General features: G+C 39.3%; 1 protein-coding gene across 2 annotated transcripts; it reads right to left on the bottom strand.

Moving 5' to 3' along the window:
* Window positions 1-3,918: 3,918 nt before the first annotated feature.
* Window positions 3,919-15,105, bottom strand: LOC114458762 (PRELI domain-containing protein 1, mitochondrial-like). Of its 2 annotated transcripts, XM_028441153.1 has the most exons (6): window positions 15,065-15,105; window positions 13,462-13,668; window positions 9,456-9,681; window positions 8,061-8,174; window positions 6,607-6,685; window positions 3,919-4,177 (listed from the first exon to the last, which is right to left on the bottom strand). In XM_028441153.1, exons 2-6 carry the CDS (start codon window positions 13,551-13,553, stop codon window positions 4,056-4,058), a joined length of 633 nt encoding a protein of 210 aa, XP_028296954.1. In that variant the 5' UTR covers window positions 13,554-13,668; window positions 15,065-15,105; the 3' UTR covers window positions 3,919-4,055. The 2 variants fall into 2 exon arrangements, with proteins under 2 accessions (XP_028296954.1, XP_028296953.1); XM_028441152.1 differs by lacking the exon at window positions 3,919-4,177 and having other exon boundaries at window positions 6,073-6,685.
* Between the last annotated feature and the right edge of the window lie 290 nt (window positions 15,106-15,395).

Raw genomic sequence — 15,395 nt, 5'->3', positions numbered from 1 at the left:
ATTCTGTGGTGCATTTTTTATTTTTTTTTTTTGGTGACCAATTTTTTTTTTGTTCTCTCAACCATTTTATTTGAACCTCCAAACTGCACTCTCACCGTACACTGCAGGAGGGCAAAAATAAACCAGAGATTAGGTTGTTTTTTTTTAATTTCCTTTTTGTCATCAAAGAGTTTACATTCATGTCAAAGGATTTGTACATGATTCTGTGTAGCAAAAATGTCCTTTTTTTCCAGGTTGTTTTGACGGATGAACAACTGAGAAAGAGAAAAAAAAAAAAAACCACATAAATGGCAACAAATGATTCTCTTGCACAGAACCTCCCTGTTAGAAGAAAAATCCACACGAGATTAAGCTCGGGGGCCGGATATGAGATTATCATTTTTTTTCAGTGGCCGTCATTGAAAAATAAACATAGCACGGAAACAAGGTCGGAATGAGTGATCGGTGAGCAGCTGATGGATGTGTTAACACTTTGTTAGATAGAGATGGATAGTGTTTATGTCAATTATTCTAATGATGTGCCTTGGAAAACGTTATTTCCCTACAGAGAGATTGTACCAGTTGAAGAAGACTTTGAGTTTTAAAGAAACTGCACTGGAAATGTTTAGGTAGCATTTACACACATATATATATATATACATAAACATCAGCGCAAACACAAATGAGTTGATCTTCGCAGAAAGGACACAAACTGTGTTAATTCCCACAAGCCGAACTAACTAACAAACAGCAACTTCCACAAAATATTATATTCCTGCCAAATATTTAGTCACTTTTAATTCCTCTATGAACGTTAGATGTTCCATTGTGTAATCCAATCAAATAGCTTCAACTAGCTGTTAGGATCTAGGTCAGCTTTCTGCACTTCCTGTCTTTTCTACCTTATTTTGCATCCCCACCCCCCTACATCCCCTTAGAAAGGCTGGAGAGGGTGAACTCGCTGGGTATCAGAGGAGAGGAGGGAGAGTTCTGTGCCAGAGACCTGTGAATATGTTCCTTTTTTTAGTGGATGTGTAATACGCATTCTGTGTGTGTGTGTGTGTGTGTGTACACGAGTACCTGGTGCTGGCTACGTTTTAGCAAACACTTGAAGGTATTGTGTATTCGCTCATTGTAATATAATTAAATTTTTTTATAAAGCTGTTACTGTCTCATAACTCTGCACACCACATGTGTCAAACACAAGGCCCGGGGGCCAAATCTGGCCTTTTAAGAGCATCCAGTGTGGCCAGCAGGAGAATGTAAAAAACAAAACAATAATCAATCGTGTAAATGATGAGTTGGTTCAGTTCTCAACACGTGTAAAGAGTACTGATATGTCCGACTCAGGTAGAAGTATTGTTACTTGATTGAAATTGTACTCAAGTATAAGTACAAGTAAGTCATACATATAATACTCAAGTACAAGTAAAAAGTAGCTCAATTAAATAGTACTCAAAGGAAAAGTTACTAGTTACTTTCAACCCATACAGTAAACATCTCATGTAGAAAAAAAAATTACACAATTTTAACTTAATTTATTTTCCACAAAGGCATCTGTATAAAATAAAAGTTTTGTCAAAATGTACAATTATTTTTTAAATAAAATAATTTAAAGAAAATTCTCAGGCTCTAAGTATAAATACATCTATGAAAATAACTTGCATTCAATGCTGTTTTTGCGCCGTACATAGCGTTTAATCTGGTTGGTCGTCAATGATGTGATGTCTGGTCATTTCATTTTTTTGTAGTTTAACAATGTCCTTTGATCATTTTAAAACAATAAATAATAATTGACTCAGTAATGGTTTGTAGAAATGTAACAAATTACTTAACTTTTAAAACGTACTTCAAGTCAAATGACTGATTTAAAAATCTACTCAAAAAAGTACAAGTACCCATAAAAGCAACTCAATTACAGTAACGTGAGTACGTGTAATCCATTACTTTCACCTCTGGTTTTGAATATGAGTTTCTCCAAATACACAACATCAAAAGAATGTCATTTTCCCGTACCTTTATCACACAACTGAGCTCATTTTTAATCGCAAATTGGGCAAAAACTCTACATTTTTCCAAAATACAGCAATTTCTCACAAATAATCCCACAAGATTCTCCAGTCACACTCTATTTGAGGTTTTATACATAATGCTGATATTACGCTGTCATTATTATGACATGGCACCTGTCATTTGCATAAATAAGGTGTCATTAAGTAGCGTTTTAAATTATGAAACCTTTGGCCTTTGGAGCTATGTTGGCATTTTTTGGTTAGGGTAATGGACAACACTTATTGACAGCCGAGTCATGCTAATGACAGGTGTCATTTCATAATAATGACAGTGTAATGTCAGCCTTATGTATAAAACTTCAAATAAAGTGTTACCAATTACCCTAATAATTACAAAAAGATTGTTCTGTATTTGGCCCGAATTAAAATAGGGGCCAAATACGATGCGTGACAACCTCCATCCCAGTGAATGTGTTTAATATTAATGAGTTTAACAAGAATAAACTCATTTTCAAATATCAGAGTTTGGCCGACAAACAGAAGTAATAATTCAATGAATAGTTTCTTTATTCAGCTCAGTTTGACAAATAAAAACATCGCACTACAAAACGAGGCTAAAAATATTTTTGGAAAAACATCTTAAAGCCTCTAATCTGATCACATCTCACATAAGTGCAATATTAAAAACACTTCATCTGAACATATTGCATTACCATAAATATATACATATCTTCATTATCCAGCAATAATTCAAGTCTCACAAAAAAAAAAAATCAATCAAATCAAAAAGAGATGAAATGTTCCGTCATATTGTCCTTCAAAGACTCAAACATGCCTGATGCTGACGAACGAGGCTGGTGTCAAATTACAACAACATGACGTTGTGTGTTGCAGTCTCAACAATGTTAAAGGTCAAATTTGTATTATTTTTTTTAAATGTAACAATGAACAGAAAAGGAGACACAGGGGTGTTAAAAGTAGAGTACAGGGCTCCTTTCAAAGGAATGCATTTATAAATATATCATTTTCACATTAACAGGCAGAGGAAACGTATTATTTCTTAGACAGTCATGCAGATACAACCTTTATCACATAAAGAGTAAATGTGTGTTACAGAACTAAACTCTCAGTACGCAGGCTCTTAGATGAAGTCACACTTTGGCATTATATGAGTACAGCCCTAACAGTGCATACATCTATGTTTTCTTCTCATGTGAGCATCAGTATTGGTAAATTTCTCATACAAACATTGAACAGCAAAGTCGTGTCTTTATTTTTCAATTTTAAAAAACACTTTCTGGGTTTCAAATATTTGTTTGCATTCAAACACTTTTTTTCTTTATTGAATTATTTTTTCTAATCTGAGTTTTGATTGAAGCAATATTTTTTGGGGATTGAATGATAAAGACACAAATGCCCGACTCGTAACATGACCCAAAAATTAAAAGACGACTTCAAAGAACAGTTTTGATTAATAACAACATGAAAGAAAGGTCGAGGTGTATGGAGGTAGATTTATTTGTTAATTAATGACAAAAACCACTTCAATAAATAAAAAAAAAAACAAACATTTTTAATCAAAGAAAAAAAAAGCGTTCAAATGCAATTTTTTTTGTCTCAAATAATTATTTGCATTTGAACTCTGTTCTTTGACTGATGAAGGTTTTTTGATTGTGAAGTTATCTTTTTAAATTACTAATATATTTAACTGTTTTTTAAATGATATAATAAAGACACAAAACCCTCTCCATAGAGGACAAAAAGTAAAGCTCTGACACTCATTCATACTCCAGTCAAACTAGAAACGTTAAAGTTAAACCGACCAATTTCTCGTATGAATCTATGACTATGTCTTGACAAGATTGATTTAGTGATAAACTAAAAAAATGCATCATAACAACAAAGAACGTTATGCAAGAGTCTTCAGCAGATTAAAAAAAAGAGGCCTGGACACAGCATTAAAAACAACCATGGCTAAAGCTGAGAGCAGTGAGTTTCAAACGAGGAAGGACTGACGGAGATGATGAAACGGAGCAAAGAACATCTTCCAGAGGTGAGTCTGTGTCACACGTACTGCTGAGGCTTCTGTGGAACAGCAGCAGCTGATGCCAGGCTTTTGGCTGCTTCTTTAGCTTTATCTGACGCATCCTTCACCGTGTCTCTGAGCAGCTGCTGGGGCGCGTCACCTGTGAGAGAGCAGCACCACGTTAGTACGTTACAGCAGGGAAACCAGGGTGGAGCGGCCCATTTAAAAGTGAGGGTGTTCCAAGGGTCGGGCAACCATCGACTCCCAATTATGTTTATTAAATTCATTCACCAAAACCATGATAAAGCTGTTATTAAGTCAGTGATACTCTATTATTATTCCCCCAAAAAATCCTTAAAAGGGGAAACTTTTCACCCCCTTTTAACTTTTTATTTTCCCAAAAATTTAGCACTTTTTTATTTTGTTTTTTCAGATTTTAGCTTCCTTTTGCCAATAAATATCCCTTTTTCCTGATTTATGTAAGTTCTTTATGACACTTATCCAATTTTTGTCGAGTCTTTAACCATTTTTTGCCACTATTAATCCAAATACGCTACATTTTACGTCTTTTTTCAATTATGTTTGCCACATTTTGCTCATTTAAGCTACCTATTGCTATTACATACCACCCGTTTCCTCTTTTTTTAAATCAATGTTTTGCCAATCTTGACTACTTGTGGCCCATTTCAGTCACTTTTCACTCATTTCTTGCTACGTTTCTGCCACTTGTGAACCATTTTTTGCCACTTTACTCATCACTGTTAACTATTTGTTTACCTCCTTGGAACGGCAGCTTTGTCAAATGGCTGGCTGTGATTAGCTTGATCACCATTCAATCATTCTAACTGGACCGATACGTTTTCAACAATGAATCCCTCTGTGAAAAGTGAGGGGAGTGAATTTGGCGTCCACAACGGGTGAGACGTTACAGCATGAAACCATGAAGGATCCCTATTGTCCTCCAACATCGTTTTTATAGCCTTTTGTTTCAAAACCATTCAGCCAAATCTATTCATTGGCAGCTGCTATGTAGCCCCTCCCACTGACGCACTTGTTAGGGTCACGAGTCCTTTACATGTTTAATACAAAAAGACGCTGTTGCTATGGGAGAGGACGAACACCTGGGCAAGAAAACATGAAAGTAACCACAAGGTGAACACTTTGCATTTAACTGTTTTGGTTCCACACTGCCACAGTCAGAGGAAGCTAACACCTACTAAAAGCTAACATTCATTATTGATTCATTGGAAAAATGGTGCTTTTTCTGCAGCTGAAGTTACCAAAAATAACTGAAATACAAATGAGATGAATGACTGTAGGTAGAGAACGGACGACTACTACATGCTGCGATGCTAACAAACACGCTAAAGCAGTGATTCCCAACCTTTTTGGATCGTGACCCCATTTTGACGTCAAGTATGTTTTGCGCTCTGATTGCTCGTTTGACATAAAATAAAATCAGTTGCTGAAAAAAAACTACAACACACACAGCATGTACTGTATCTTAATCCACTAAAACTAAACTTTAGATTCTACATTGGTGAAAACAACACGAACTAGAACCACTAGCTACTCGCTTGATGTTGGTCACAGGACTACTCAGGAGGACTCGTGGAGGTCTCAACCTCCTGAACATACTCACCACTGCGTTCCGTCTGAGGCTGATTCCTGCGGCGCCATCAGCAGAAAAAGCAACAGCACAGAGACATACAACATCTGCATCAGCAGACTCCAACAGCTGGATTAATCATCTAATGACGGGACCATTTACGGCTGTATCTGTAGCTGCATGGTGCTATTTCAAAGGTTCCCACAAGAGGTCAGACTATGCTACTTTAAGTTTAACTCGTTAAGTTTTAAAATAATAAAAGAAAGTCCACAGCATTAAGTAACACAGCCTATAAGATGTAAATGTTTAATATTTTATTTAACATGTAAAAAGAGTTATTTACCTGTTGATGGTCACATGATATGACCAGATGTGAAAGAGTGAAAGTACCCATAATGAAAAAAGTCATGACACCTTAAAGAACCTATTCTACGACTGGTCAACCAGGCGCACACGGTAACATTATGTTCACTATGTTTATGTCTTGTTGTACATTTGAAATATGTAATTTGTGACTGAAATGTGATACGTTTCTTGTGCAGAGTTGATTTATAGTCTTCACGGTGTTCCACAATGATTTTCTACTTTTGTGAACATCAGTACGAGGCGTGAAGTCTTTTTAGAGCCGACCGCGAGTAGCTACAGTGTCAATGTACGATAGGAGTGGAAATGGGAAGTGAATGTGGCTGCCTGTTTATAAATTATTTATCTGTTTCAGAAGAGTTTGCCAAATTCAAACTGTAAAATAGTAAAAGGAAACTAAAAACTAAAAAACTTAGATGCACATTCAAAATGATATGATGGATTTACTTGATGCCTTGTGTCTAATGCACAGGTCTTTTTTTTTTTTTTTTTTTTATAAAAGGACTTCCTGTCTCGACTTTTCTCCATTCCAAAAATGGCAACAGATAAAAATACACTGTTTTGTTTCCCGTCGCTCTGCAGGAAGCAACGTGCAGTGAGATGTGAAGCGGACGTACCCTGTAGGTTGGACAGAGCGTATTCCAGACCCTTCATGGCCTTCACCTGGTTGCTCTTGAAACGAGCCAATCCAAACTCCTGAGAATGAGAGAGAGAGAGAGAGAGAGAGACCATTAGGTTGTGTTTCACTTCTCCATTTAAACTGATGAGGACTTCTATATTTGGTGAAATGAGGACAAGCTGCTCACGCCACACTTCAAAGGAAGGACGTAGAATTTTAAGAATGCGTTTGAACTGCAGCATTTACTCTAAACCAGTGTTTTTCAAATGGGTACACAATGCCACTACAGGGGGTACTTGAGAGATAGAGTGGGAAACTAACAAATAAAAGCATTAAAAATATGGGGTTTTATCATGTTTATGTTTAGTTAAAAATGAAAGTCATAATAATGATGAAATGATCTTGATTAGAACAAGAGCTGAAAACACAAAGGTCAGTGTTGGTCACACAGCAGACGAGAGATGACGGGAAATGATCAAAACTGTAGAAGTAAATCTGTTCAGTAGGCCTTACATACAGTTACATTCTACTTATTTACAAAGTTAGATTCTATAAAACGTGTGTTCTCACTCATGCATTTAATCATTATGTTCTATAATTGTTTTTTTTTTTTTTTTTTTAATAGTATTCTGAGCAAAATGTAGTAGTCAGATAAAGGGGGTACTGGTAAGAGGAAGGGGTACTAGAGCCAAAAAAGTATGAAAACCACTGCTCTAAACACTTTTTTAAAAAAACAGGGGGGTGTAAAAAGAAAATCGATTCGGCAATATATCGTGATTTTTCACCGTGCGATTATTGTATTGATCCAAAAAATGTCCAAATAGATTTTTTTAACAAAGTAAAATAGCGAGTGTGGATTATCTGGTTTAATTCTAAGGCACATGCGCATCATAAATTGATAAAGTTTGCACCAATGTTCGCTGGACTTAAGTAAATGTTTAATAAATTTCATCCCCTGTCCCTAGACCCTCCTTCGGCAAGGAAAAATAAAAAAAAAAAAAACTTAGTGGGAAAATGTATTACTCACAAACATGTCATGTACAGTACATCCAAAGTGAGCATTAGGTTATAAACACGTGGTTAAAATATCAGTGTTTATAATGCTGTGTTCGTGGGGAAATGTGCATGTTTACACGGTCTTTGCGGGCATGTGTACACAGGACAGAGCAAGAGAATATCCGGACACCCCTCCCCCCTCTCATGTCCGGTCTAACCCGCGTTAAAAATAAAATTTAAATAAATGTTTTGCAACACCAAATAAGTCCAAAATAATGGATGTACACACTAGGGCTATGTGCAAGCTGTTAAAAAAAAGTATCAGGTTGAACAAACACTGCGTCAGGTAGATATGTGCTCCACACATACGCGCACACAGAAATTCCTTGCATTTATAGATAGATAGATGACCCCATTGCAGGCCCCGTGGTCATGATGATCCGTCTATGAGTGTACCTGAATAGGTCTGGAGAAGCCGTATATGCTGGAGGATATCCATGCTTCCCGTCTCAGCTGGGTGACAGCTGGCTGCTCTGGGGAATCTCGGAAAACACAACGTTCTTCAACAGACTAAGGAGAGGAAAGAAAACGATCAGAGAAGGTGTTTCACTTTGTTTGCCTCAGACTAACATTGTCCCTAAAGCACTGATGTATAATAAACTTTGTATGCTAAATTTAAAAATCTCCCTCTAGAATACGTGTCAAACTCAAGGCCCAGGGGCCAAATCTGGCCCTTTAGAGCAGTGGTTCTCAAACTTTTTTGGCACAAGTACCCCCTTTGTTCGACTACAACATTTTGCTTAAAAAACTATTTAAAAACCAACTCTAGAGCATAATGATGGAATGAATGAGTGATAACACACATTTTAAAGAATCTCATTTTGTAAATAAGTAGAATGATACATAATTTACTGCAGTGGTTTCCAACCTTTTTTGGATCAAATTTCTTTTCATTAGTTTTTTACCATGTTTGAGCTCATATATATATATATAATTTTTTTTTTTTTTTTTTTTACTGCATTTTAGTTTGAATAGATTTATATTTCACAAAGTGAAAGTATAGAAATAAAGTTGGTTTACATTGTAAAAAAAAAAGAAGACCATTAAAAAATGTATTTTAATTTTTCTGAAATTTCAGGCGACCTCACACAGGCTCCCGACCACAAAGTTGAAAAACCCTGATTTAGGGGCTCCTGACTATATTTATTTCTATAGTTTTTAGCATTTACAGTCATCTCACGCCTGGGGTGGGACCAATACTGACATTTGTTATCTTTCCACTCCCTCTCTCTCAAATACCCCCTGTAGTGCCATCACGTACCTCCATTTGAGAAACACTGCTTTAGAGCATCTAATGCAGCCCGCAGGAGAAAGTAAAAATGACAGAAAAGAACATGCATCATTGTGTAAATTACAAAATAATTCAGTTGTAGAAATTTCAGCCCCTCCAAATACACTTGGATATACGTTCACAAATCTCCCATGCCTATATCACATGACAGCAGTCGTTTTCCAATCACAAATTGATGAAAAAAACATTCTACAGAATTAAATAACAATTATTCATAATATCAAGGAAATGTAAGTGAATTTAAGTTTACTTAATGCTTGGATATTGCCGGTCACTTACATACTTTATATGTAGTTCATACCTGGAAGTGAAAACTAGGGCACGTTAATGTTAAGATTGCTCTTTTTTCCCAACCTGAAATCTGTGGCCCACTTTAGATCAAACTGGTGCGTATTTGGCCTCTGAACTAAAATGAGTTTGACATCCCTGCTCTAGAAACTGTGCCCATTAGTTGTGAACCTGATTTTAGACACATTGCTCTAATGTAAGACAGACCGCACCATGAGCATGGTGTGGTTGAGGTTCCAGGTATAGGTGGTCAGGCTCCTGTTCACGGGGTCCACGATGGAATCCTCCATAATGTACACGCAGCGCGAAATCCCGCCTGGGAAAAAGTGCTCAGCCCAGCGAGGCAATCGGTTAGTCTTCATAAGAAGGCGTCTGGTGAGGAGGCAGTGGTCTTTGGTGACCTCCCGGTACACAACGTCCTCTGTGAGAACATGGGTACTAGTTGAAAAAAAAAAAAACACACACACACAGAGAGGCAGGTGACATAATTTCAAATATGTTTGAAGAAGTCACTGTAGCCTGTGGAAAAGACAACATTCAGGTTTGGATGTTTTATAGATCACAACTGGATGTTTTCCAAATACCACACAAGACATTATTGAGAACTATTTAACTACTGAATTAAAGTTCCCAAGTTGGTTCTGTGGACTGTGTTGTTGGAATTATTTTGAGTTGTTTTGCCGTCGTCATTTTGTATATTTTTCTGTTCATATTTTAAATCATCTTGAAAGTTTTTAGATTTTTTTTTTTTAATCTTTCTTATATTTCTCTGTCATTATTTAAGTTTATTTTGGGGGTTGCACATGATTATATCTCTCATCTAATTTCCTTCCAATCTATTCGTTACCTTGTTAGGCTTCCTAATAAATGAAAATATAGGTTTTAATATTTTTGGTGTGGACATCTGAGCCTTTTTTGTGTCAGTATACCCCTAGATTGTAAAATGTGGGAATGCTTGATATGAGACATATTTTATTCATTGTTAATTACATATGTGTAGAACTGCATATAGAACTGTAACATGATTCCCCAGTTTTGCGTTAAATTATAATTGACAATTACAAAGTCAATTATCTAAACTCAATTACAATTTAATTACAATTACGACTGACTTTTTAAAATTACAATTCACGAAAGTGTGTAGCCCGGCTCCAGCTCCAGATACTACGGTATCCGAGCTTCAGACAAAAGCGAATGCTGCCGTCTCGAAAACCAACGCTGTCCTCGACGTCTGTGCTAGCTGCCCCATGGTAGAATAAGCTTGCCACCTGCTCTCTTGACTGCAGCACATGGTGATGGAAGCTAAGGCCTCTCTCACTGAGGGAGCGGGATGCTCTGGGGCTCGCCTCAGTCCATGTGGGGGTAAAATCTCCACTAAGGACAGGAACAAGATCTGCCCCAACTGCCTGGGTCTGGAACATGCCCGCATGACGGTCGAAACTCCGGACTCGGGTAAGCACTGTGCCGCCGTGTTTAATGCACGGAGCCACCACAGGAGACTGGCACGCCTGTCTGAGCAGGACTCCTTCCCCCCTCACGGTGTCAACATGAAGGCGGGTGAAGTAGAGCCTCTGCTGATGGAAACTGCGGCTGCTCAGGGTTCCAGCTGGGGTTCCCAGCTTGAACTGGCGTCTCCCTCCCCGCTTTACAAGGATGTCCTCATGATTGACTGTGGAGAGTTTGATGAAGACTCCTCTGACACTCTCGGCTCGGATGTGGACGAGGAGGACAAATCTTTCATCACCTTGGCTCGGGGGGCGGGCTTCATGCGGCCTCTGTAGCCTCCGTGGAGGAACTGGAGGGCTCCATGCCCGTCTCCTATCCTCCCAGCCTGGACAAGGTGGAAGTGTGTAAATGCGCTGCGGCTCGGCTGGCCATTTGTGGCCCACCGTAGTGACTGAAACCACCAGGTCCTGCTATGAAGGGAAGAAGCTCCCCTTTTCATAGTGCGCTGTGACAAATCCTTCCCGTCTTTCCTGAGCTGCTCGTGGAAGTAGCTCGTCCGTGGAAGGACCGTCCATTCACCGGAAAAAACCGGTCAGGTGCCGCATCCCTCGACTGTGAGGCGATGGAGAGCCTCAAATTGCTTCATATGTCGCCAGTGGAGCCGCTCGTTGCGGCTCACCTGCTCCCACAACAGCCCGCTGTGTCCCCTCGGAGACCCTTGTTACCATCCAGAGCAAACAGTCTCTAGTCGGACCTGTCCACAGAGACGTATGCGGCTGCTGCCCTCTCGGTCAGGGCGCTGAACGTCCTCTCTCTCCTCATTGCCTATCAGGCTGAACTATGTGAGGGTTTCGCACTGTCTCAGGACCCTACGATGATGGAGGGAAATATCAACGGTTGCCAACGTGTCACCCAATGCTACTCCATGCAGGCTATGGGAAAGATGATGAGCAACATGGTTGTTCAGGGGCGAGCCCATTGGCTTGACCTTGCTAAACTGTCTGACGCAGAAAAGAGCGACATCCTGGATGCACCCGTTGTTCCCCAGGGGATTTCGGCTTTGCTTTGTCCTCCATGCAGCGGCGCTGCGAGGAGAAAAACAGAAACGATGGACGCTCTCCACCTCTGTCTCCCCAGGAAACCCACGCTCACATCTCCACCGGCGCGACAAAGGGCTTTTTCTCAGGCTGCTCCCCAGGGTCCGCAATTTAAAGCGGTAAGACCTTCCCTTCCCCGGCCGGCCTCGCCACAGTCTCGATGAGGGCCGCCTACCTGGCCCGGTATCCCTACAACTCTGACGGCTGCTGCTGCTCCAGCACAGCCTGCTCAGCGCACGCAGACAAGGAGGAAGAAAAAACTGCCTGACAGCTTTTTTCTCCTCTGATGACAAAACTGACGTTCCCTCGTTTTCCAGCTTTGTCCCCTTTGCTTTCACGCATGCATTCTTGGGCTGTTCACGCCTCGTCCTCCCCAGTGCCAAGGCTCGGCCCACTGCTGCGCTCTCGGTTCTTCCGTCGTGCACTCAGCTTTTCCCAGGTGATACTAGGATCATCCTGAGACCCAACCTGGCCTTTGTGCAGAAGGTTGTGGGCTCGTGTTCTCCCATTGACCTTTTGGCCTTTTCTGTTTCACAGGGTGAGCAGCGGCCAAATGTGTTATGTCCAGTTTGTGAGATCCGCATTTATATGGATATGACGAGGAGCCTCAGGAGGAACGATGAGCTGTTCATCTCCTGGGCCAATCTCGGCAAGGAGAAGCCTGTTAATAAGCAATGCCTGTCACACTCGGTGGTGGAAGCTATTGCTTTGGCTTACTCGTGTCAGGGTCTGCAGCTGCCTACTGGTCTGCATGCACACTCGACTCGGGGTCTTGCCACATCCTGGGCTTTGTTCAGGGGAGTGTCTGTTCAGGATATTTGTGCAGAATTGGACCTCACCCCTCACGTTTGTCCACTTTTACATGCTGGACGGATTTACTGTCCTGATGTGATCAGACATTTGCCCTGGAGGCTGGTACCACTCCATAAACATGTATGCACTACAGGAGTTTCCATACTCCATAGTGAGACATGTCATGAAATATTATGAAATAGAACTTTAGGTTATGTATATAACCCCAGTTCTATGAGTAATATGTGTGAGATGTCTCACCAGACTACCCTTCTTGCTCGAACAAGAAGAAGAGGTGCTTATTTTGAATGGTGCGCGTCTGTCCGCGTTCTCCTTTTATAGGAGGCGGGTGACCCCCTAGTGGACGGACGCGCTTCACGGCCAATCAGGACTGGCAGATTGAAATAAATGCTTCTGAGGAATGCAGACAGATGTTGCAATCCCATAATGAGACATCTCACTCATATTACTCATAGAACTGGGGTTATATACATAACCCAAAGTTTCCAGTTCATAATCGTTGCTGGCAGGTTGATCTTTGTCAACATGTTAATAATGAGTAATAACTCAATAATGAGTTGTTGACAAAAAACATGGAGGCAATTTTAGCCAGTGGAACAAGATTTTTAGGGTCATTCATGGCTAATCTGAGGCCAAATGGCCCGTGGCCCTCACTACTTCCGACACCGCACACACATATCTACGTCATCCAGTGCGTTGCGCACTTACATACGTCATCAATGGGAATTTATCGTTTCCATTGTGGGATGACATATTCTTACGGTGGGAATGTTTTTTGATGATACATCGTAAATGATAATATAACGCACATTCTTATCCCTGTGTTAATAGTTACCTGCAATGACTGAATAGATTTCAGTACCTGAATGGGTTGGGGTATCTCTGCCAGAACGCAGAGACAACTTGGTCCCATGTGCTCTCGATGTCAGCGTAGTTACAGAAGTATTTGACCATTTTTCTGTCCAGGACGCACTGGCTGGGCTAAATTCTGAACCCGGAGGTTCCTCGCTGTCACGGCACAAATCAACAGAAACACGAGTACTGACTCCATCCAAAGTCTGTCAGGGTCCTGCAAAGATAATCATTCATACCATGATGAAGCTTTTGAAATACAATACATTCAGTACATTTGCAGTATACTTTTTAAATATATTGTGATAGGGAATTTAAAGTACAAATGATATCCTGACAAAAACATTGTGCTTCATCATAACTTTTCAAGTGATGTCACAGATTTTTCCTCTGTATAAAGATACATAATTTAAAAACAAATTCAAAAATATGCTTAATATCACATTTAAAAGATGGGGACTGGGAAACACTCCTTTTAAAAAAAAAAATACAGACAACAAATGTAGCTAATTTACAATCAGGAAAGTCTTGCCATTATGGCTGTTGTTGGTTAAAATCACTTAATAATTTATCAAACATATGTCATGTGCTGTGTAGACGTAGAAATGTTGTCAAAGTTGATGTTTTGAAGCAGGAAAAATAGGCAAATGTATAGGATTTAAAAATCAAAAGAGCCATTGAACCAATGCAAAGCAAGGATAAACAAAAGCCAGACAAAAAAAAAATCCATGAATGTGTGAACGGATTTTAAGCCACAAAAACAAAATATGCAAAAACTGTTTGGTATTTGATAACTTTAACAACAGCAATAATGTACTTGTGATTCCTGAATATAATATGCAATCCTTTTACATATATAAATACTCGGTTTTACTTTTCATAATAAATATAAGACTGTGCCTCATGATCCCCAAATACATTAATTAATGCTACGGAAACATATCAATAGACTGCCATTCTATTCAAACGGAGAGCCCTTCATTGCCCAGTTTAGGTGACGTAATAGGTGCACCACGTGACTTAAAGTTCCAGTTTACTTTAGCTTATATTTATTTTTAACCCTAACCCTTTTTATATTAGCCCGAACCCTACTCCAGGAAATACTCTAAAATGTTTTTTTTTTTTTTTTCGTATTGGAATTTTTAAAGGTGCTATGTGCCGTGTTATATATATTCGAATATATATAACTATTCCGCTATCGTGGGTTCGAACCCACGATAGCGGAAGGGAGAATTCTGGAGTGCGGAGACCAAACTGCAAACTTCAACAAACAGTGACAATAACAATCAAGATAACGAATCCCCTTGACAGCAGAATACATGTTATATTACCTTATGGCCGTGTGTGTTCCATTCAGGCTAAGCTAACATTTAGCTGTAACTAGATAACTGTTGACTTTACTAATGAGTCAAATTGTATACTAATCATTAGTAATGCTTTAACTATGCACTGTAAAAGTGTATTAAATGTTTCATAGTAGGGTGGACATTGTTCAGTCTCTGGCGTGTTGACGTAGATGTAGGTTAACCTTGGACTTATTTAATGTCCAGCTAGCTTGGAAGCATTAAAAGGTACAAACGTTGTTGCCATTGGGAAATATGACATTTTCTTACCTGAGTTACTTTTAATGAAACACTAAGATCCTCCCTGTAATCATAGACAGGCGTTAGTGTCTCAGCAGCTCATCGAAATGACACACTTGTATTTATTTTCATCATTGATTGTGCGCTTCTTCTTCTTCTTTTTTTTTTTCTTTTTTTTTTCTTCTTCTTCTTTTATTTCCGGTAGTGTAGACGCTAAATGGTGCATTACTGACCTCTACTGGTCGTCACATTTATTGAACTTTGTAGATCGATTTTATACCTTCGGGCATACAATATGGAAAGTTATTTTGGGGGCGTAGGGTTTATGCCAGAAGGTATAATATCTTTTTAAAAAGGTATT

The sequence above is a fragment of the Gouania willdenowi genome, unplaced genomic scaffold (genome assembly GCF_900634775.1).
Source record: "Gouania willdenowi unplaced genomic scaffold, fGouWil2.1 scaffold_178_arrow_ctg1, whole genome shotgun sequence".
Lineage (NCBI taxonomy): Eukaryota > Metazoa > Chordata > Actinopteri > Blenniiformes > Gobiesocidae > Gouania > Gouania willdenowi.
Note: the sequence above shows the minus strand (reverse complement) of the source record. Positions and strands in the feature narration are given on the sequence as shown.

Excerpts from the sequence above, each read along its gene's own strand:
- LOC114458762 (XM_028441152.1), bottom strand. The coding sequence starts at position 13,553 with ATGGTCAAATACTTCTGTAACTACGCTGACATCGAGAGCACATGGGAC. Across the intron at positions 8,175-9,455 it reads TCAACCACACCATGCTCATG|TCTGTTGAAGAACGTTGTGT; the intron begins GTGCGGTCTGTC and ends TCCTCTCCTTAG. Across the intron at positions 6,686-8,060 it reads GCTTCTCCAGACCTATTCAG|GAGTTTGGATTGGCTCGTTT; the intron begins GTACACTCATAG and ends TCTCATTCTCAG.